Source organism: Malaclemys terrapin, chromosome 16, assembly GCF_027887155.1.
Source record: "Malaclemys terrapin pileata isolate rMalTer1 chromosome 16, rMalTer1.hap1, whole genome shotgun sequence".
NCBI classification, from domain to species: domain Eukaryota; kingdom Metazoa; phylum Chordata; order Testudines; family Emydidae; genus Malaclemys; species Malaclemys terrapin.
Genome location: NC_071520.1, coordinates 16,140,437 through 16,165,112, shown reverse-complemented (window position 1 = coordinate 16,165,112; position 24,676 = coordinate 16,140,437). Strand labels below are relative to the sequence as shown.

General features: G+C 37.6%; 1 protein-coding gene and 1 non-coding gene across 3 annotated transcripts; both read right to left on the bottom strand.

Moving 5' to 3' along the window:
- Window positions 1-3,171: 3,171 nt before the first annotated feature.
- On the bottom strand, window positions 3,172-3,313 carry LOC128825010 (U4 spliceosomal RNA). Its single transcript, XR_008442563.1, has one exon. It is a non-coding gene; the product is annotated as a U4 spliceosomal RNA (small nuclear RNA).
- Window positions 3,314-3,606: 293 nt separating this feature from the next.
- Window positions 3,607-24,662, bottom strand: CDC45 (cell division cycle 45). Of its 2 annotated transcripts, none has more exons than XM_054006533.1 (19): window positions 24,364-24,662; window positions 21,145-21,204; window positions 20,500-20,592; window positions 19,772-19,909; window positions 18,655-18,798; window positions 17,544-17,599; window positions 16,831-16,879; window positions 15,563-15,624; window positions 15,053-15,103; window positions 14,096-14,215; window positions 13,476-13,607; window positions 12,964-13,062; window positions 12,286-12,447; window positions 11,951-12,089; window positions 11,393-11,476; window positions 9,735-9,853; window positions 7,898-7,974; window positions 6,961-7,027; window positions 3,607-4,971 (listed from the first exon to the last, which is right to left on the bottom strand). In XM_054006533.1, exons 1-18 carry the CDS (start codon window positions 24,412-24,414, stop codon window positions 6,963-6,965), a joined length of 1,701 nt encoding a protein of 566 aa, XP_053862508.1. In that variant the 5' UTR covers window positions 24,415-24,662; the 3' UTR covers window positions 3,607-4,971; window positions 6,961-6,962. The 2 variants fall into 2 exon arrangements, with proteins under 2 accessions (XP_053862508.1, XP_053862509.1); XM_054006534.1 differs by having other exon boundaries at window positions 24,379-24,662.
- Between the last annotated feature and the right edge of the window lie 14 nt (window positions 24,663-24,676).

The window sequence follows — 24,676 nt, the reverse complement described above, 5'->3', positions numbered from 1 at the left end:
GAAAGTGTCCCAGAGCCAGTGTCTCTTTTTCACCTTAAGATAGCTTTTTAATCTACCCATATATGGATAGATAAACTATAAAGATAAAAACAGACATCAGTTTTATACAGATTCTGAAAACCTGATTTTTTTTGTAATTTACTTATTTTTAGAGTAAGTCCCATACCGACAGAAGGAACAAATGTGTGTCACCCAATCAATTCTAGGTTGGCAAACTTCAGAAAACCACCAGCCTCATAGCATATTCTTTGGCCACACTTCACAGTACTGTGTTCATGCTCCCAAACTACGTGACTGGATGCAATTTATGTCAGCCTCAAGTGTTCTAACTGGCATCTCTGTTAGGCTTCAAGACTTCTGCATTTACTATCCTGGAACCTATAAAATTCCCTTTGTCCTGCAGGAACTCTCCAGAGTGAATTCTACTGAACAGTACTGAGTTTATGTATTAAACAAATGACAACTCCCTGCAAGTGAGTTGGAATTTTAGGGGTCCAGGACTGTATTGCCAATCACAGTAGTATTTAAACATTGCAGTATAAAAAACAGATTAAGTAAAGATTAGATAAAGAGACCAGGAATTGTTACCATCCTTTAGATATAGTAAAGCTTTACAGAAACTGATAAGAGCTGTTATTAAATATCTGAAAAAGGGCTGGCACAAAAAAACCCAAAACACTGTACAGGGCCTTTGCCTTTACTCAGAGGGATAAAGAAAGAAACAGCAGTCTTTTGGGTTGTTTACTTTACCACTGATCATCCTACCCCAGGGGTCTGCTTTTGCAACATTTATTTTACCATTACAGATATTTCTAATTTTTTAGCCATATTATGTCATCTAGTGACCAGAGGCTTTACGGACTTCATCACCATCACCCCCCAGGGCATCAACATCTATTTCATACAGGCCTTCAAAAGAGCCAAGATGTTTTTTCTGGCTCTTCACTCCCACCTATCAATTTTTCAGTTCCTCAGAACTAATACCATTGTCATTTGTGATTTATGAAAAATAAGCATTGGGCAAGCACAGAGCCAGCTGATTTAGATCTTTCATTTTCATGAGAATGTTTTAATATATTTCAGGATTTAGCAAAGCAATGGCAGCAAGATAAGTCAGACTCAACTCCTTTTCTCAGGCTGTTTCCACACAGTGCCCAAGTTAGGTACGGCATAGATCTTTTCAATTATTGTGATCCTTTTGGGCTGGCAAGCCACTTCAATTCCAATGAGGTCTTTAAGATTTTGCTTCAATTACGTGCAACTTTGCCCACCCAGCAAAAAAGTGGGTACAGGAAATAGGATTTCTTTGCCAAGCTAATGAGTCACTGTATGGCAGTAGTTAATTCAGTTATCTTGCTTTGCCAACTAACTTTTTTATTATTTAATAATTTCCACTGTATTTTATCCTCTTAAGAAAAATATATGTGAACCCACCTCGAGGAATTTTTGCTATTCTCTATTTTTAAAGAATTGTTCTCTGAAATGAATAAGGAACAAGCAGATAAACAGAAACTGTTTTGTCCCGGTGCTATTACAATAAATGAGTGCACTGGAGGGGAACAAAGTTGCTGCAGCTCAAATATAATCCTTAGGGAATATTTCTATTTGCCTTCAGACCCAGCTAAAATGGAATGTTACCATACATAAATAGAGTAATCCGATTAGTTAGTGCCTTAACCATTGTATTTTAAAATGACTAACTCGTGTAGCCAAAATTTTCTATTTGGTCAAATAAGCCAAAAGTGTATTAATCCCTTAACAAAGGGAAGTCAAGAGTTCTTGGCACACATCCTGTATCCAGCATTCCCTAGTAAAGGGTTAAGTCTGCAAAATCATGGTGGTTCTTAACATTTTTGATTGAACTACACAGCAGGTGATTTCACATTAGTGGCTGCTACACATCATGGCACCAATTTACTGCCATTAAGAGTTTATGTTTTACGTAGACTTACTATAGGGCTACACAGTTTTACTGCCTTTCCTATACGTGGGCTCTGGAGCAAGTAACTGACTATGTTGACACCAATTAGTCTACAAGTTCCACAGCCCAGAAAGATACAGTGCAGGCAGCAGTGTCAGTCTCATTGTCAGAAGAATTTCTATTATAGTGCCATGCTACCACTACATCAATTTCGGTAGAGAAAGCATCAGAAGCTTGTTAAGCATGTCGAAATCTTTCTGAAAAAGTAGCTCTTCGGGATAAATTTCTCATGCTTGTTCTCTGTGCAAACCTGAGTTTCAGGAAAGTTTAATGAAATCCCATGGGGTCATTTCTGATACCAGAGAGCATACCCCTGATGAACAATGCTTCCATTTTCACTCTCCTCACCTTCTTTCAACCCTCACCCTGGATGGAAGAAAAAAGTAGGAACTGAAGAGAACTTTGCAGAGCCTACAGCTCTCTATGTGGTCCTCAGGAGCCGCCACCCTGCCCGGAGCAGTGTTCCAGGGGCTGCAGCCGCAACATGCTTTAAACTATGAAACGTCAGATATAGGCAGGTGTATATCTGGGTATGCACCCAACAGATTTTTTTAAAAATCCAAGTAATATGCAATTTTACTGTAAGAATGTTATTTGAATATGCAATATGATAAAGACATTAAACCCCAAAAAATTACATTAATATAGTAAAGTTGAAATCTTAAGCAAACTAGTCAGGAAATCTAGTTAAGGTTCCCACAGTTTTTTGTAACAATATCAGATATTGTGCATATCTAGGAAGGCATTAAAACTAACCCCAAATACCATAATACAACATACTCCCTGTGCCTCAGCATCCCCATCAAATGGGGATAATAATATGGACCTCCTTTGTAAATTGTTTTGAGACCTTCAAATGAAAAAGTGCTGTAAGAGCTTGGTATTGTATATCTGAGACCAGAATTACAACTGCTGAATTACAAGTACTGTGAGAATAATTTAAACTTTTGTTCATAAATTCTCAAATTTAACATATGCATTATAAATACCAAGAGATACGGTCCAGTGGCTAAAGCATGACACTAGGATCCAAGAATTCAATGTTCTAACCCTGGCTCCAATACTGATTTACATAGTAACAAATCACAACACCTCTGTGTGTTTCAATTTCCCCATGCTTCAAGTGAAGGTATCGACTTCAGAGGTGCTTTGAAAATTAGCTGGTTAATGAAGTGACTGTATACTGTTAAGCACTGCACTGCATCACAGGCATCACCTGAAGTATGCTGGGGTGGGGTGGGGGAAGGTGAGGAAAAGGGAAAAGTTTTCAAATAACAATAATCACACCTCGGATTAACCTCATTAGTTATGATACTACCACTGAGTACTCACAGCACAGTTTTCAGAGTAACAGCCGTGTTAGTCTGTATCCGCAAAAAGAAGAACAGGAGTACTTGTGGCACCTTAGAGACTAACAAATTTATTAGAGCACGAAAGCTTATGCTCTAATAAATTTGTTAGTCTCTAAGGTGCCACAAGTACTCCTGTTCTTCTTTTCACAGCACAGTGTAACCTATTAAATATGCAAATGAAAAAAGTGCATTTGATGTTATACAGTCAAGTGCTATGGCTATTACAATTTGGCACATGGATCATATTGACCAAACAAGACTATTTAATAAAATAACAAGAGTTATTTTATTTGAGTAGAAATGTACAATAAAAATTTTGTATTGGCTACATTTAAAATCCCATTAGTTAAAAATTAATCTATACAACATATGATAAAATCCAGGTAACAAAACATTTACACAGTCAACATAATACACAAAGACAAATAAAATCACATGTGTAAGGAATCCAGGGGGAAAAAAAACTCACCCTTTCTTAAAACGTACAATAATCTAAACACAACATGGAAACACACAGAATACATCCAATAAAGTGGTACTTTTGTAATACAAGAGTTTGGAGTTTTTATTCAGGACTGTATCAGATTATCTGAATATATGGGACATCATGAGACACTGTTCATATCTTCACAATTCATTCGCTGCTTAGAAATTAAAGTAACAATACACTGTTGAGGACTGCAAAGGGGGAGTTTAGTTGGTTTGACAACCATTTTGTGTGACTAAGATCAAGTGCAGCATCAGTTCTATATGAGAACTGAAACCTTCCCCTGACAGGGGAATGGGTTTGATCTAACTTGTACATATCTAAAATACTACAATCCATGCATAATAGCACACCCACTGGAAGTGCCACTCCAAAAGCCACTTTAAAAGTGACACTGCAGTATCAAAGTGACTGGCTAAGGACATGGTGCTGATACAGCCTGTTCGGAGATGCTATTAACAGGAATGCTTTCAAAGAACAATTGTTCTATACTGCTTGTAAAGGTTCTCTTTCAGTACTTGTGGTTGATCAGTATTTAGATTTTAAGAGACCTACAATATTAAATCCATGCCTCACAGAACAGCGATTTTTAGAAATTAAAACTATACAGAGCTATTCCTGGTGACATGTATTAAGAGTTGATTTCGGAGAGGTATATACTAGAAACTCAAAAGGAGTTTTTCCAACACCTGCAAATCAGGTTTCTGCAACAAAGCATTTAACAGTCTGGACCAACAGATTTTCCTTTGCTACTCAAACTTGCTAGGGAGAGATGAAAGATTCCTGGATGAAAGATTTTTTCTCCCCACAAAACTGAACTCCCTCTATATACATTTTATTCAGATGAATTCTTCCTTAGCTTTCAAAAAGGCACTTAGGAAAAAAGGTCAATTGAACAATAACAGTTCAGTAGAGTGTGAATTTTTAGAAAAGCCTAAACTTATTATCTGTATCAACACAGAAAGGCACAGGAGAGTTCCAGATTGTCAAATGCTTGGTCATAGAAATGCAGTTTACAGGTAGTCTTTCTGCTCCTACTCATATGACAACCTGGACCAGTGGGGTCAAATTGTTCCAAGATCAGGAGGCTATGGTCTTTACAAAGAGAGTGCTCAGCACCCACATACCAAGGGCGACGTCCTTCTGTCCGCCTATGAGAGAAAGAAGATTTAAGTCCAAGCCTGTTGCAGTATGTCGTGAAGGACAGCAAGATGGAGCATCACAATTACAACACCATGAATGAAGACAACATTTGGAACTTCAGTGATATTTTTTGTCTGTCTGCAAAGTGCAGCAGGGCAGGGAAAGCAGTTTGGGAGGCCAGCAATTGGTCACTCTGCCTTACAGGCCCCAACAGCGGCTGGTAACCTGCTGGTCCAAAGTTTTGAACAAGTAGGAAATTATTAGTGCTTCTGGTACTTGTTGAAGGACACTCATGCTGACAGATGTGTGAATAAAACCCAGAAGTCCTTCCTGACAATGAATGACCCTTCCTGTCACTAACACCTTGGGCAAGTCTTAACTTCATGCCTCAGTTTCCAAATCTATAAAATGGGGATAATACTTCATTACCTCACAGTTGTGTAATAAGGATCAATTCTTGGTATTAAAGTTTTCCACGGTCCTTTTTAAACACTTCTAGAGATCCAACCAACCACATACTTCCAAATGTGTTCTAAAACCACTTAGCACACCTAATAAAATGTCTCTCAAGAGGGTTAGGCTCACACCAGTACAAAAGCTACACAAAACACTCTTCTAAAAAGGGTTCAGAATACTGAGGAATTGTGGTTGTTCAAAAAGTAGAGGTGGCAACAATTCACTATTAAATTTGGCCTGCCTCGAAACAATTCGACAACTGATTTTCAACTGTTTTGTGGCTAACACTGTTGCACTGTTCAGTAGAGGCCAATATGGACAGGGAGAAAGTATTACCAAAAAAAGATTACAAGGGAGAGCAAGGGTTTAGGTTTGCCCCAGGCATACCAGCTGTCACAGTGTTACCCAGAACGGTTAAAAGTAAGTTCTTGAAAGCTAGATTCAGGAGACAGAATATTTAATAGTGTAGGCCCGGCCTTCACGGAAAACTAAAACAGACATTATCTGTCTAAACTGAAACAAAACAACAGTGGAATGAAATACAGATTGCTAGTGCAGAGAGAACTACAGGGCAGACTTCTTAGCCGATTATTTAAAAAATATTAAATGAATATGTTGTTTATTTACAAATATCCTGCCTTATTTTGGTATATTAACAAGACTACTAGAGAACACCTTCATAATGACCACCTGTGAAGTATTAAATTGTCCCAACTTTGTTCTAGACAACCTAAATATTATGGATGCAGGCCATAATAAATGCGAACTTTGTTTAAATAATGTTAAGGTTATCACAAACTTTCAAAGCCAGGAAATGCACTGTTAGGGCCAGGATTCTGTCTTGAACTCAAAACTGTTGTGATGATTAAAGAGAATTTTTAAAAAGTACGAGTCAAGGATAAAGTATTAACCTTCATTTTGAATATCCTGGCTTCTGTCAGTGTTTCAAAACAAACAGTCTGTTCCACTTTCTTAGTTTAAAACAAAAAAAATCAACAAAATAAACCAATGAAAGATAAAATGCTATTTAACAGATGGGAAAAGCTTGAGTTAGTCTTTCGGGGAAAAATTGCTACTATGTACAAAAAAAATACGCATACAGCTTGTGTGTTCCATCTGGATTAAAACAGATTTGTTAATGTTTTCAGAAGGCATATTAATTAACTGATAGATCAACCTATTGTGTGTTTTAAGGCACTTCATATACATGTGTAAAAGCAGTAAGACTACAGCAAGTAGAAAATAACAGGTCTAAAACTAAAATCATCCATTCATTTGGACTTGTACAATTTAAAACCATAACTAAATAAATTTTAAGAAGTACTTACTATTTCTGACCCCTGCATTCCATGGCAAGATGCAACTTATAGTATCTTTTTATGGGTAGATAGACCCCAGACTCAAAAGGAAAATAAGCTGGCTTTGTTTGAAATTATAGCTTATCTACAATTTATATTTTCACTAAAATGTGCTGCATCATTTGAGAACTTCCTACCAATAAACCACATTCAAGAATTAATTCTCCTTTCACGCACACTTACCATTAGGACAAGAGAGAAATAAGTGCATCCAGAAATTTGCTCCGATCTTCCATTTTCAGTTCAATTACTAAAATAAAGAAATATTTATTAGTACAGGAGACAGCTGCAGATATACCAAGTCTCAGACTCTGGGAATATGTACTAGTATTTTAATCAAATTATTTCTCTTGTTTTTTTGAAGTCTGGGTAATATAGTAGTACGTAGGTTTACTGTGCTGTTAAAAGGGAGATCTGAGCAAATTCAGAATTCCAGATTCTCACCCTTTAAATATGGTCTCCTATTTTAATTAAGTGGGCTTGATAGATTCTAGGTTTACATCAGATGTTGCAGAGCAAATACCTACATCATAATCTTCAGAGTTCAAATTTTGCCTTCTTTGCAAAAACACATATAAACCTTTCCAGACTACTATTCCTTTTTGTTAGCTAAAAAAAAGGAGGTGAAAAATCTCTTATGGCTGATGTCTCTTTCAAACGGCTGTACCAAACGTATTTCAAAACAAATGTTAATGCAGATAAGCCTACATCATAACTAGCACATAACTATAACTGTTTATGGTTACATTTGAGAGCTCCAAGTCAATTCAGATAAAAATGGTCATTCCAGGCAAAATATATTTCAACTTTTCTCAGTAATAATTAAGAGGTTTGCACACTTACAGCTAGCAGTTTTTATACTTTCAGTACACCAAGATGCCAGTTAAAGAAGTGCCCCAGTACTAAAATCTGGACTGTGTTATATTGCAGCCTGCTTGTGAAGCACACCACATAGGTGATGAGCATCTATGTATATATTAAAATTACAAGAACTGCCACTTTGTAGAATGACTGAGATCTTTTAGGGAGTCTCCTGTCTAAAACAGTAGAAACACTGACCCCTAAAGGATTTGCCTGTCAAATGCAATATGTGGATGTGGAAAGATAAAAAGTTACTTACTAGACATGTCAAAGTGGTTATGTAAAGTCCTAGAATTTGTGCTTTCTGCAGCTTTTTCAAATGCTCTCCCAAAAAAGCTTTAAAAAAAACCAAACCCACACATTAGGAATATCACCTCATTAATTAGCAGCACACATTCATTTTTCTAACACTCCAAATTTTACAGAGAAGACAAAATATCCTTCCCTTTCCACCCTATCCTTCCTGGACCACGCATATTATATCCTACAAGCCCCATGCAGTCACAAAAATCCAGAGTGCATGGGCTCCAATTAGTCACTGTGGCCAAACACCCACTTTGTCTCCCAGGAAGCAGATTAAAAATTTAAATTAGGGGAAAACCTCAAAAGTAGTCAAGATTATGAATATAACAACTCTGCCCATGCAAACCCTGAGCTTTAGCAGGATTTAATTCTATTGCCTGTGACAGCAATTTTAAAAAAGGATCTGCAAATGGCCCAGTGACTGAGCACCCTGAATATAATTTGCAAGCACACTGAAAAAAAGTCAGGACCTACACAAAAAGTATAGCCACAAAAAATGTCCACTACTTTTATTTTTTAGCACTCTGACAAATAATAAGAACATAAGAATGGCCATACTGGGTCAGACTAAAGGTCCATCTAATCCAGTTATCCGGTCTTCCAACAGTGGCCAATGCGAGGTGCCCCAGAGGGAATGAACAGAACAGGTAATCATCAAGTGATCTATCCCCTGTTGCCCATTCCCAGCTTCTGGCAAACAGAGGTTAGGGACACCATCCCTGCCCATCCTGGCTAATAGCCATTGATGAACCTATCTTCCACGAATTTATCTAGTTCTTTATTGAACCCTGTTAGTGTCCTGATCTTCACACCATCCTCTGGCAAAGAGTTCCACAGGTTGACTGTGCGTTGTGTAAAGAAGTACTTCCTTTTTTGTTGGTTTTAAACCTGCTGCCTATTAATTTCATTTGGCAACCCCTAGTTCTTATTTACTCCTTCTCATAATACACCACTTCACTTTCTCCAAACCAGTCATGATTTTATAGATCTCTATCACAGCCCCCCTTAGTCATCTCTTTTCCAAGCTGAAAAGTCCCCGTCTTATTAATCTCTCCTCATATGGCAGCTGTTCCATACCCCTAATCATTTTTGTTGCCCTTTTCTGTACCTTTTCCAATTTCACTGTATCTTTTTTGAGATGGGGCGACCACATCTGCAAACAGTATTCAAGATGTGGGTGTACCATGGATTTATATAGAGGCAGTATGTTATTTCCTGTCTTACCTATCCTTTTAATGATTTCCAACATTCTGTTGACTTTTTTGACTGCCACTGCACATTGAGTGGATGTTTTCAGAGAATTATCCACAATGACTCCAAGATCTCTTTTATGAGTGGTAACAGCTAATTTAGACCTCATCACTTTATATGGATAGTTGGGATTATTATATTTAAACATTACTGAAAGGATATTTATTGTTCAAAGGTAAACGAACAAACCAATCAGAAAAAAAAAAAAGAAAAGGAATGGGGGAAATGTGTGCCTATATTTCATATCCATAGCAAGAGACAAGGTGAGTGAGGTAATATCTTTTATTGGATTAACGTCTGTTGGTAAGAGAGACAAGGTTTTGAGCTAGAGAGAGCTCTTCCTCAGGTCTGTGAAAGGTACTTCACTGTTATAGCTAAATTCCCATAGCAAAATACTTAAAGTGTGTACAATTGATCATTAAAGCTAACATTGGGATCAAAATATTTGGCATTAAAAATATATCTTAGATAAGCTTAGCCTCTTTCCTGATATAAACCTATTGATGTCATTTAGAAAGGATACTAAACAAAAAACCACTCACTTCTTTTTGTCGGAGCTTTCTGTCTCTGGAGGAATTCCCACCATGATCACTGTACCCTGTTCAACATCCATCGGCGCTGCTACTATCAGTGGAAGCAGCTTACAGCGCTTGTTTTTTGTCTGGAAGACAGAAAGTCCCTTGGTTAGGCAAAGAACTCAAAGATGATACAATCAACCTTCAGTTCTGCATGCCAAATATTACTAAAGATGTTGACTTAAAAATTCAACTCTACTCCAAGCCAACAGAGTGGTTTCTTTATTTGATCTCCTTGTCACAAGTCTAGTGACTTTAGGCATAGCAGTAAGTGACCTAAAGAAAATTCAATCCCCTTTCAATCCTACATTCAGTTTTAACATGGATAGATATGAAGCTATGGACATCATTTCCAGTAAGGAAAAATGCTGCCTTTTTTCATTAAAGCATGCATTGTCACCTTGGTATGTAAAATGTGTGCTGTGCATAAGTGAAAAATTTTGCACAAAGTTAATTTTCTATAAAATAATAGAAGAGATACTAAGCTTGAAAAGTAAGTTCAACTCCACTCAACACATTCCCTTCCTCATTAGTGTGGTATTCCTTCACCCTTCCACAGGTCTGCAGTAGTAGAGAGCTCCTGGGAAAGTTATCTGATCTGTATTTATCAAAGATAAAACTGCCACTTTTATCAGATTAACACTTCGATAACCTTACCCTCTTTAATTAAGCTCTTCAAAGTCAGTGAGTGATTTAAGGATTTTGGCTATTTTGTAGGAATGTCTATTCCAGTAAATCAAGTGTTCAGCATGGCATAAAGCCCTAGACATAATTCTTTTGCAGCTAACTTTGTGATTGCCATCCTGTCGCACGGATAAACTCTGTCTGATAACTCTGGGCATAACAGTCACCTTGGTTGAGAGCTAGGGACCTAAAGAAATTAGGAAGACAACCCCTTAGAAAAAAAGCTTTGATTAAAGCTCCAGTCCTGCAACTAGCTCCATAGAGGAGTAGGCCCACGTGGAACTCATTGGAGGGTAGGGATCTTAGTCTAATTTTCAGAAGAGAAGTCATGTATGAATATAGTGAACATTGCTCACGATAATGTTATTTGTACAGTAGGAGAATGTTCACTGACTGGGTGATATGTTAATCTAATACTAAGCCTTGTGTTTTATCTGAATTGAGTCCTACTTTTATATAGTTTAAAAAATGACCATTTTAGTAAATACTGCTTAAAATTCAATTTGGTTTATTGTGAATGAGGTTTACTATTTTAAATATACATTTATAAAAATAAATTAAAATGTTCCAGGTGTTTGATAACTTAATCAATCCTGCATTTTCAGTGTTACAAACTTAAGCTAATTTCTCTGCCACAGTAAGTTTGTTTAAAAAGGTATAACAATTTTAAATTTAATTACTATGATCTCCCTCTATTGTTGGATGTCAGCATCTCAGATGAAAAACTCTCACTAGCATTAAGAGGTCTGCAAACTGGAATCATCCACACAGCATCATCTGTACATTGGTGCCATACTACCTAACCATTCAGTTAACTGAAAAAGTAACTTTTATATTTTAATACTTTATCTGGTGATCCTTTTCTTAAATAATCCACAGAAGAATTATAACTATGTATTCAGAGCAAGAGTTAGCCATTTGTAAGCCTTTGATTTACTTACAGAGCAAACAAAAGACTTGAGTAAATATTTACTGAGCAGGCACAGAGACACTGGTTTGGAGAACAGTTTCACATCTGGAGTGCCCTGGGAAAAGAAAAGTTAACTAAATTATACCTAAACAAGAGATAGTAACATCCTTAGCTCATCTTTAGGATGAATGGCAGTTTAAAACAAACAAACAAAAAACAAAAACAAAAACAAAAACAAACAAACACTCATGACACTCTAGAAACATGAACAAAAAATTGTTTCTACTTAAAAAGTACTCTTCATTTGTATATAAAAAAACCTAAGGAACCTTTCCTTAATTTTTACAAGACAAAACTCCAGAAGGATTGATCGCCTTGCTGACTTGAATATCAAGACAGTACTATGACAAGACTGATTCTTAAAATGGGTAAAGGTCAGGGGGAGAAGGGGTGTCAATATAGGCTGATTCGAAATCAGTGCAATATAGAAAGCTAAGCTCTTCCAGGCTTTCATATCTACTTGACATACCAATGGCGACAGTTACAGTACAAGAAGTCAAATGAGGAGGAACAAGTACATAATTCTGACCTCCATTAGATAGCAATAGAGAAAAGGCCCCTGAGAGATTACAAGATTGGTGCAAATACAGCTGGCTACAGTCTGCTGAATGGCACGAAGTTGTTTTTTAGCTAGTTCCAGCCCTTGATGCAGTTTGTCCAGGTTACTCCTATAATGGAACAGGGAGAAGAGAAATACTTTCACATAAAAAGAAAATTCTTGTTAAATGGAGTTATTTCTAAATACTAATCAAAAGGATATTTGCTTTGAATCTTCTGAGAGAAGCATTTTCATCAACTTAACATGGTTTTCATAACTAACGATTAAGAAAAATTGTGAGAGGGGAGAGAGCACATGCACAATACCTGGAAAGACTGTCCAAAGCCTTGATAAAATTATCAGTTCCAGGTTCATCTTTCTCTATATTCTCCATTAGAGAAGCTGTTGCATAGACGATGTCACTTGCTAAGAACTTGTTCTTAAAACCAAAGTGAATGCTGAAGGTCTGTACTCTTAAGTTTTTCATTCTGTAAAAACGGACCAAATCAATGGAGAGACGTTATGACAAACTTCTTATAATCTATATGATAATATTAACATGTATTGCCATCCATTAAGAAGTTTGAAATTAGAAGCACAAGGGTAAATCTCACATTAACTTTTCTGACAAGTCTTATTCCTATCTAGCATTATTGTTATGTCTTTTTAAACAAGTTGTGGCATCCTCTTTAAACTGCTAGTAAACTACTAAACTGCATGTTAGTAGTTAGAGCACAGCACTAGGAGTCAGAAGTTCTGAGTTTATGCCTGATGCATCAGGAAGTCTCTCAAAGCCTGATTCTGAGAGATGCTGAGCGTCTATAATTAGTCAAATGAAGTAAGGGGCCTAAACATCTTGTAAAGTCAGATCCTCAACATCAGTCTACGAGTCTGTACAATCAGTATGATAGTCTAATATATATGGGTGTTGTAAAGCTTTGTAATATATTTCTAATACACAATAGTAGTTAACAGAAATTTAATTAACAGAAATAGGATTTTACCCAAATTTGCTGGCAGATTCTTCAATCATTTCCTGCAGGTTCTCCTTTAAGGAAATGTCCATGGAATTAAACTTTTGCTTCACCTGCTTCAAAGGCAAACTACAAAATGGGAAAAAGTCATTTTTTAAACATGCAGTTAAACATGTCTTCATCTAATGGAAAGGAGATTGCCCTACAAGTGAATGCATTCAACAGGTCAATTCTAATTTACAGCTCTTCTATTCATCTACCTGAAACACTGATGAGTGGATGTGCAAGAGTCACTTCATAGATCTACTGTCCAATAAAAGCACATATCTTAAAAATAATGAGTACAGTAGTGTCAGCAGAGCAGAAGTAATGGAGTGGAAGGGCAATCCACTCTGTGCCCATAACAACATTTCCATATTTAACATAAGTGCCCACCTCAAAATTCTAATCTTTACTATGTTATATCCTGAATATTTTTCATATGCTTCCTTATTGCAAAGTACAATGTAGCGTTCCCTTTTCCCGACGAATCTTTAACTCACCCCATGTCAGCAAAAAACTCCTGAAGCCTCTTCTGCCCTTGTACAGACCAAAGTTTGAGACTGGCAGAAGTGTAACAAGTGTTACAAAGGCTTTCAAATAGGGACCAATGTTGATAAAGAGCCAGGCGCAGACTGAGGACATTAACAGGAATTAGGGAAAAATAGTGATTTAGAGCATATATATTTATAATTTACAAATTAGTAATGAACTTCACAATTGTTTATTACTATTCCTTCCCCACCCTCACCACACATACTACTTAAATCTGCATTAACTACACCTCACTGGAATAAAGATTTCCAGATGTGCATAAGAACATTATCACAGTGAAGATTGACTGGTGTAGCTGTCATTTTCCCCCCTTCTATTTTTTCCTGGGTTTGCATTTGTACTCCAGTTCCGTAGTTCTGAAAGGTTAGATTGTGTTGCTGGAATTATGCTCAAACATTGGAACAAGGATTCACCTGCAATAAACATTCAAGTATCTGTTTCTTCCAATTCAATTCCTAGCTCATAGAGAACCTGAATAAGATTCCTTTCCCTAGATTACGCCTTCAGTCTGTCAAATCAGGTTGGTTTTTTTAACCCCTTAATAGTTATAGATCAGACATAAGGATACTCATACTCAAATGCTATTCTCATGCAATCAATAGAAAGGGAGTTCTCTTCATCTTCATTGCGGTGGTTATGCCGGGACACATGACGCTGTAAAGTTCCAATATCAGTCACATACTTCATTCTTCAAAATAAATAAATAAATAAATAAATAAATAAATTTTCTTTCCCTTGGTACTTTTATTCTTGTTTACTACAAAATTCTTTCCTAAGACTTACACCTTGGCTAGCCAGCGTCACAAAAATGAAACCTTATTATGAAAAGATAAAAGATATATTTTTTTTAAAAATTGGCACCACCTAGTGATCAGCTCTCTCCCCCCCCACGTGGTAGTATACAAAGTAAATCAAAATGAATATATTTATTGCAACAGTAACACATACAAAAATGAAAGTAGTTACTAAATTTACCCTCAACCTCACAAAATAGAGATTAATGCAGGTAGGTGTAGGGAGAGCAGAATACACAAACTGAAATCTATCATACATATCAAAATTTTGTACAATGCAAGATACAGAAACTCAGTGGCTATCGGGAGATAAATCTATGTATGAAAAATAGGAAAAAATGATGAATTAGAGAAAAATGTTTCAAGCTTTTAAAAAGGTGAAACAAGCAAGAGAATTTTTAAAAGTATAGAGTACACTGAGATTTTTCCTTTAACGAAGCTACTGTAAAACAGACATATTTAAATTAGCCACAATTAAGCACGGCTTTTCCATGGAGTATTAGCAGTGATCATTTTATAAAATGAATAATCTGGAAAAAAAAGTTCATTAGAAATTGTTTCTATTGTTTGAATGTTTATTTCAATTAAAAATACAATTTGTTTGAATAATATGTACACCACATTCACTCACTAATATAATAGCCTGACTCCTGTGTTGCTGCGTATATTAACATGCAGATTCCCTGATGCATATTAGCTATTAAATAAAAATAGATGCACAGCTTACTTACTGTGTGATTTTATCTTGAACCCACTGGTCTGTAAGCCCAACAATAGCCCACCTAAAAAAATGGGGGGAGAAAAAGTCAGGTAGGAAAAGAATCTATGCAACGTAGAAAGGTTAAGATGTAAACACATGAAAGAACAGACATCTACGACATTTAGAAGGGGACTGTGTGCAGCAGGTATACAAACACTTCTGAACTAAATTAATCACAGAACATGTTCACATGGGAAAGCAGCTGTATTTTTACTTGACAAGATACTTTACATACATAGCTACAGAAATAATTTCAGTGGCCCCACATAGTAAATTTTTGAAACACAACAGTTCAGTTTGTAGTGGAGGTACCGTTCTCTAAGCCTAAGACGTAATTTTTCTCCAACATAAAATTAAAAAGTCATGCACACACGCACATTGGATAAAAATACTATTGAGGATTTTTGTACATTTTGCTATGGAATTATCTGGTACTATTACTATAAATAATGAACGTTGACACCACAACTGGACTACATACCACAACATGTCATTCAAGTCTTTAGACATTATCCATGCCAAGTCAAACATCACCATGGCAGACTACAAGAGAAAAGAGGACTGATGAATTACCATAACAAACCTGACAATTAGGAAAAAAAAATAGCAGAACACTTTTTAAAAATATCTCGTATCAGAGGGGTAGCCGTGTTAGTCTGAATCTGTAAAAAGCAACAGAGGGTCCTGTGGCACCTTTAAGACTAACAGAAGTATTGGGAGCATAAGCTTTCGTGGGTAAGAACCTCACTTCTTCAGATGGCTTATGCTCCCAATACTTCTGTTAGTCTTAAAGGTGCCACAGGACCCTCTGTTGCTTTTTAAAAATATCTCATGCACCATCTTAGTAGCAGCGCTTCTGCAGGACAGACAGGTTCTACTCTGAATTCTAGTCTCTTACTCCCTAAACTGGGAAGAAGGGCAAAAAGTGCCTTTCATGACTCTATCATCCTTCTGTGTTTATATATAAATTGCATTTAACAACAAGATTTAAAATAATTTGATAGAGAATATGCTAGTTCTGAGAAGAAACAGCTCAGTAATCTAAACTTTGGGTTTGAAATACCTACTTTCCTAGAAAATAGAGAAATAAATCCAAGCAAGGTCATATCAACCCGTATTTCTCTTTCTGAGAAAAAAAAAAAAAAAAAGGTGGCCGCCCTGTATGTTTTTTTATGAACATTAAAGATCCCATACAACAGAAAGCTTATTATTAGGGATTTATTTGACCTGTTGTCAGCCAAAATTGCCCCTTCTTCTCTATTGTGGGGCATGCTATGCATCAGTTGGGTTGCTGGCTCTCAACCCAAAGGTGGCTGCACTTCACTGCTGTACATATAATTTGTGAAGTACTTTGGGATGCAATTTTTGTATTTTAACATTAAAATTGTTAGGCAGTAAGGTGACACTCACAAGTGGAACAAAGATGGGAACTCAAGGAAACCCACTATTGGCAAGTAGTGGCACTGATGGCTGTGCCACAGAGTTTCTGGTTTACATCTCTGAATGCCAAAGGGTACTTCAGAAATCCCAGAACTCAGAATTGATTAATAAAGGCATAGGTAGGACAATATACCATAGAGGCTATTTGTTACATCTTACAGTAAACCAATGAAACATAATGCAACAACAACTAATGCAGTATAAATAAGTCAAAGAACTTTGTACAACATATTGGAGATATTCCTATTGCAGGAGGACACTTTCTTTGTGGTAGTTTAGCGTTTACAGCAAGCAGCACTTGATACTTACTGAGGTTCCATGGTATTCATATTGCTCATAATCAAAGAGAATTTCTCGTCTAAAAGGGGGGGAAAGTGTTTGCTTAAGTACCAAGATTTGCTTCAAGTCCCTTACATAAGTAAAATAGCACTTACATTGTTTTAAAATTAGTATATTGCAAATATGAAATCAAACTCGGGGCTAAACCAATTTTTTTTTGTTTGTTTGTTTTTTGTTTGAGTAAAGGAGTTACGCGTTAGTAACACTGAAATTTACGAGACTACAATGTAGTTTCTATTTTAAAAGAAATCTTATCAAATTTTATCATCCACATTTTCCCCTGATTAGCAACCTATACAATCCCATTGACACAAAGGATTGCACAGGGAGCAAATCAGGGCAGGATCTGGTCGTATGATAGACGACATAAAGGGCACAATCAGTTAACGGCCAACCATTGCACTTAGTGGTATGCAAGTTTACAAATCATTAAATGTTTAATAAAATAAACTTACAGCTATTCTACAAAATAGCAAGAATACTTGCTAGACATGACTTACACAACTTTTACCTTCCAATTTCTGAATGAAATGTGAACTGCAGCATTATTGCAGGTCTAACTGCAGCATTATTGCAGGTCTAGCAGTAAAGAATAGATTTTTGTGGTCTCAATGTGAAGATTACTATTAAAAGGGGAGGGAGAGAAAAAAGGTATAAGCAATATCAAGCGTACTAACACATACCTACGTGCCTCCCACTCTCTCCTCTGTCTTCTTTTCATTGTTCTCTCCAAAATATCCTGCAGACAAGTTTAGATACCAAAACATAAGATGGTCAAGGAAAAGAATGACTTAAAAGGTAAGTAAGTGACAATCCAGTCAGTTTAGGCCCACAACCTAGGCTTTGTCAAAATAAAAATTTAGTAAACCTAATAGGACAAGAAGTATTTTCAAAACATTTCCACAAAAACAAGATTAAAGAAATGGAACCCTTCTATAGTGTTATTTATATTATAATTTTGTAAAAGCTGGAAGGTTTTAAATGACATTTTGAAAACTGGCTGGCATTTAGAATTACAGGACCTGATCCCTCAAGTGCCCTCACCTTTTCACATGACCTGGAAGGTGCCTTAGATATATTGTCTGATCAAGAGTCTATGCCCTGGCCATAAAGGTGGTCAAAGACAGAACACCTGTTGTATAACTAAGAGTAAAACGTGTGTTGAGTTTGGAGGTCACTAAGATTTAAAAACAACCCCTTCCCACACTAAGGGATGAGGTAGTCTGAGGTTTTGTTTTTTAACTTTTCTTAGGGCATTGTTACAAGGGCAAAATTAAGAATAGTTTATCCAATCTATGAATTTCTATATATTCAAATGTTCAGATTCTTGAGAGTTTAACATTAACTCTAAATGTCCTGTTTTTTAAATTATTTTTGTTTAACTATGAAGTTTTTGTAAAGATTTTTATCCTTAAATTATTGATATATACTCTCAACCTGAACTTCACATTAAAGTTTTTTGTCTGGAGATATGCTAGAATATCCTTTCAACTTGGTTTATTTTTTAAACTTCTGTCTGGGCCTTTTGATCTTCTAAAGTTCTAATATCAGAGGGGTAGCCGTGTTAGTCTGAATCTGTAAAAGGCAACAGAGGGTCCTGGGGCACCTTTAAGACTAACAGTTAGTCTTAAAGGTGCCACAGGACCCTCTGTTGCTTTCTAAAGTTCTAATGACTTTTGTTTAGGCTTCAGTTGCCCCTAAAACCCAAATGGTGTTATCATATTTGCTGAACTACACCAGGATATGCATATGAATATTTCCCCCCTTTTCACAACAAAGCTGTAAGAAAAACACCTCTTCAAATCGTTTGCGCTTCCCTGAAGGCTCTGATCCATCACTTTCATTCCCAGAGTCATCTTCATCCTCCTCTTCATCTCTGAAGATATCATCATAGGCAGGAATTTCAAGGTCATCATCCTGCTTAACCAACAGCTTAATCTAACAACAACAACGTGTATTTTAGATAAAATAGCTCATTTTAACTGAAATAATTGTTAAACCCACAAATGTACATCACTTGTTCCTTTTAGTATAACAGACTAATCCAGTCACTCTTGCTTTGATCTACTCATACCAGAGCATCAAAATGTTACTATTAGAATCCATATACACAGGCTAGAACAATGGCTCTGACTTAAGATAAATATGTTTATTCTTCTGTATCAACACAAGGTAAGTATAGCACTACAAAACAAACCGGAATTATAATGATTTTCAATGTAAAAACAAAGCATATCTGTTAAGGAGCATTACCAAGTAATTTTAGACTATAAACAAAATGTCAGCATTCTTCATTTAAGATGATATCACTAGTTACTGAGACAATAAATTATACATTCTAAAAGAAGTCAACCTAACAGTAATATGTTCTCTTCAATGGTACAGAACTTACAATCATTTCTGTGAATCTCATAACATGGTATAACCCAGGGGTTAACCCTGCGGCACGTGAGCTGATTTTCAGTGGCACTCACACTGCCTGGGTCCTGGCCACTGGTCTGGGGGGGCTCTGCATTTTAATTTAATTTTAAATGAAGCTTTGTAAACATTTTAAAAGCCTTATTTACTTTACATACAACAATAGTTTAGTTATATATTACAGACTTAGAGAAAGACCTTCTAAAAACGTTAAAATGTATTACTGGCACGTAAAACCTTAAATTAGAGTGAATAAATGAAGACTCAGCACAACACTTCTGAAAGGCTGCCGACCCCTGGTATAACCTTTTACTGGGGGAAAGCAGATTTCCCCCCTTTTGACCATATAAACTACTACTGCAAGTTATTATTAATTTGTTTTCTGCTTTCCTGTTAGCATTGTGGAAATTACCTATGTTGAAAGGAATAGAAGAGTGGTAGGTCACCTACTCAGGACAGGATATTGCATATTCTGCTGAACAGCTTGATTTACCTGCGTCTCATTGTAAACATTCACTACATTGATAGGCCTGTGAGTGTCACAGATAAAGAAAAATGTATCTTCCTCAGGCTGCAGGATCTCCAGGAGGTCAACGTTGGCACCACAGTTTATAAGAACAAAATATTGGAACTGCGAAAGAAAAACAACCTAAATTAGCGGATAGTTTGTTTTCCACACTAACAACCCTCCCCCCAAACAAACAAAGCTTTGTAACTATTCTGCTTACAAAGCATTTTCTCTTGTATCCATTTACATTAGACTCCTAATCTACAACACCCCAGGGAAAACAAACAAGTTTTGCATACAAGGATGATGTGCTGGGGTTTTAGGGCGTGGAGACTGCTAAGAGAGCTAATAATCTAACCTTTCACAGTTTATATAGATCAAAAGTGAAATCAGTTTACTTCTGTTATCTTGGCCCACCTCATAAAACCACCACACTATGATGCATTTGGCAGTTCTCTTTAGAAGTGATCCATATCTAAAATAGCAGAAGTATTTGCTAAACCAGAATTATGGCACATCAGCAGAACAAGGTGTGAGAACTTGCCAAGCATTTGTCCCTCATACATCTAACTTTATCCAATGTTATTTGGGCAACCACTAAAATCTCAACCTAAAACTTAGATCAGAAGCTAAGGAAAAAGTGTGCTTAAAAATTACAACTATATAGCAGGATCATATAGAAAGCTCTATGCACTATGTTTTTTTTTTTTTACCTGATCTTTATGTTCAAGAAATGCCGTTTCAAGTTCTTGCCATCCAGATACCGGGACTAGTGTATATTGTACATGATCACATTGAAACAAAGCCTAGAAAGAAAGAAAGGCTTTAACAGATAAGGAAGAACAGCAGCAACTACTGTAACGCTGGCTTGGTTAGAATCATAGAATAAAGAATATCAGGGTTGGAAGGGACCTCAGGAGATCATCTAGTCCAACCCCCCTGCTCAAAGCAGGAACAATCCCCAGACAGATTTTTGCCCCAAATCCCTACATGGCCCCCTCAAGGATTGAACTCACAACTCTGGGTTTAGCAGGCCAATGCTCAAACCACTGAGCTATCCCTCCTGAAGTCCTCCTATTGCTCTGTAGAGGTACATTGAAAGTATCCCAAACTACATTTCTATATAAATATTTAAGCCTGAATTATCAAGTCTCAGTATCATGTTAGGAAAAAATATTAGTACAAAAGTTAGGAAAATAAAAAATTACAACATTTAAAACTGAACTAATTTTATAAAAATTTCTCTTTCACTTTTCTTTCTACGTAGTGCTGTATACATCTTTTAAATGGGGGTAACCCCCCCCACACACACACACACACCTTCTGTTGCGGTACAGAATTATAATGAACAAACTTACTTGGAGTATTTTACAAGCACATAATGCATCTACATCTGAAGCAACAAGAAGAAGAACACGCTGAAAAAAATTGAAGACAGTATTAATATATTAATTAGTGCATATGGCTTGCTATTGCATAGAAATGTAGACATACTAGGTCATTTGCAAAAGCATCATTTTCCACCAGTAAAATTTAAAATCTTTCAATGCAACAAACAATACAAAAGAAATAAAGTAAGGATGAGAGCCTCATATTACCATTATTTATATAAGGTACTCAATTAGACAAGTGGAGAGTAATTTTTAAGAGGAATCTATCATTGATGTCCCATATCTGATAATTGTTTCACATGGTACATTTCATATTAATGTCTCCAAAGACCGATTTATTTCTGCTTAATCTAGCCTGTTAGCATAGCCTAGGAGAATCACACAACAGAGTGTAAACAAACCTGTGCAAACATGTCATCTTGTCTTGTTTGATTGTATTGGGTTGCTCAGTAAAGGCTTATCTAGCAATGAGCTCTATGCAGGCAAATCCACACACACAGCCACTTTAAATCAATGGGGGGTCTGTCTGGACAGAGATCTTTGCAGCATTGAGAACTAAATCAGGATTGTTTTTGATCCATGTGAAAACATTGCTCCTTTGATTACAATTAACATTTAAGACCAGTTAGAGAAGTGAGGACATTTCCTACAACACTTAGTTTTCTAGTGTTTAGCCAGTTTCCCCAATTCCCAGAATAGTCACTTAAAGTAGGGTCTATCAGAAAAAATATTTTTTTAAAAACTAATTTTTAAATTTTCAAGCTGACACTGTTCCTTTACATTTCAGAGCAACACAAAAGGGTTTAAGTGGTCCACCTCACAGTAAGATAAAAGTTACATCACACAGACCTTGTCTCTGCTACAAACTTATCATAGCCTGAATCCATGTCCAGGATCTCTTCCTGTTAACCATTTCAGGAAACATGGTTATGCTGGCCTATGTGGCAAGGGCATAATTTTTGAAAGTTCAAAACCATTCAATCCTAGAACAGTTTGTATCCATCTTTAAAGTAATGTATATATAATCCACACAATGGTGTAAGCAACCCTAGTTTTCAGTAAGATCTTGAATAGAGTGTCAGCACTTGGGAAAATTCATAATATAAATAGGGCTTGAGACAACATTCAAGGTGAGCATGGTTTAGTTCAAACATCACCACTGTTCTTTTAAGTGTTGGCCACAATGAACTTTTTCTTAAATTCTTCCAAAGTTGGACAATCACCAGCACAGCTTCATTGGTGGGAGAACTAATGTAGGCTGCCCAGTAATGTTTTTACCACTTTATCATCTAGACGTACTCTGACCAGTTTGACAAATTGATACTAAAAAGTCTGGAAGCCCATCTACACTAACCCTATCATCATGGAAGGCTGACTGCAAGATGAAGGCCAACAGAGATTGAACATACAATTAAATGTCTGTGGAGCTAATGCTACAGTGATTTTCAAAAAAGTTCTGGCAATATCATGCTTTTGCAAGAAAGATTTAACAAGAAACTCTAAATAACTCATAAGAAAAAGGTCTCCACTGTGAAAAGGCTTGCCAGTTTCTAGTTGGAATCCTTCTGTCATCACAGACAGTAGCTTTGACATCTGATTTATTGACCCTTTGACAAAGTTCAACAAATTGTTGACATACAGATTTTAAGATACAGAAAAACATTTTCAGCATTCACTAGTCTGAAATTATGTTAAGCATTTATCAGAAGCTGGTAATTTTATGACCATTGTAAATTAATTGTATTACAAGATTATTCTTTAAACTTTTTGCAATCTAAGTGTATCTTTCAAATAAGTAATTTCTAATCCTAATTTAATGCAACACAATATTCTGCAACAAAAAGGATAACCCTCGACAGTGCTTAGTGTACACGAACTAGTTAGTGTCATTTTATAGCACTGACAATATCTCAATGCAATCAGACTTTGGCCATGTCTACACTACAAAATTATGTGAACCTAATTTAGGTTGGCATACAGCCACTGCGGTTATAAAATTGCTTGTGTGCGTGTGCACATTTGGCTCCTTGTATCGGCAGTGGACATCATCACCAGGAGCATTTGTATTGATTGTGTTGTCAGTGTGGGACGGCTCCTGAAAGCATAACAGTTGATGTAAGCAATGCAGTGACACTGTATTGATCTAATTACATCAACTCTGACTCTACGTCTGACACTCAGGGGAGGTGGTATTACGAAATTGGCATAGAGAAGCACTTACATCAGTGGGTGCCGGGAGCCAAAGTTAAGTGAAGACATTTCCACAGCTAAGTTGATGCAAGGCAGCTTACATCGGGCTAACCCTGTAGTGTAGGCTATATCTTCACTGAAAACAAAGATGCATTTTTACACCAAGTCAGCTAACTCGATGTAAAACTCAATGTAAAATCCTATTGGACACAAGGCACTGGTAGCTTTTACCTTCATATAGCTAGTTGTGTTCAATCTTATACTCCCCACCTAGGGTTTATCTCAACTAGCTACACCCAGGTAACAGCTACCGCTCCTTGTCTTCAGGAGATCTCTATGTCCATATCACCAACTCAAAACATCCCAACACCTTGTCGCTGATTCTGCCACTTTTACAGCCTCTGCTCCTGGTGCACTATAAGAAACCCAGGCAGCAAAGCAAAGCCCACTCTGAATTGCGATGTACCCGGCTGGGGACGCCTATTCCCTACGGAGCCAGATGTTCAAAGCAAACCCTGCCTGCGCTGTGGAGTTCGGGGTGAAACCAGCAGCGGGCGGGGAGAGGAGCAGGGTGCTGGGCTGCGCGCTCTCCCGGGGGGTGGGGGGCAGCGCTTACCACAGCTCGGCCATGAAGCGGTCCGCAGGGCAATGCCCAGCCCAGGAGCGGGGCTCTGCCCCCGGCTCCATATGGCCGCTCCCTGGGGGACACAGTCCCGCCCTGTCTGGGCCGTGCGGAGCGAGGATCCAGCCCGGCCCACGGGGGCGCCGGGGCCCGCGGTGGCAAAGCGCTGTGGGGAGGAAGGCGCGGGGCTGGAGCACCAGGGAGCCGCGGGTCCCTCCACAATCTAACCAGGCGGCCTCCCCGCCCCCACGCGCCCCGGCGGGGACACAGACAGAAGCTAGGGCAGGGCAGCGCCAGGCAGGCCCGGCTGGAGCCCGGTCCCTCGCGGGCGAGGGGTTAGCAGGCCCCGCTCCCCCTGCCCGCAGAACGCTCACCTGCGTCACAATCACCTCGTAGAACTCCTTGCGGAAGTCGGAGAGGAACATGGCCGAGACCGGGCCGCTCCCGCCGCGCTACAGGGAGGGGGGAACAGTGGCGGGATGGCTGCAGCAGCGGCGACTGCTCCGCTCTCCGCCACAGTCAAAGCAGGCGCCAAATCGCGTCGTTTCCCATTGGTCTCAGCTTCCTGGCCACCGCCCAATAGAATTCCACTACATTGTATCTCTACAGTGCTGATTGGACTAGCTTTCCGATCATCACAGCCCTCCACCAACCACATTGCGATTAGGGTGATCACTGAGCCGGGCG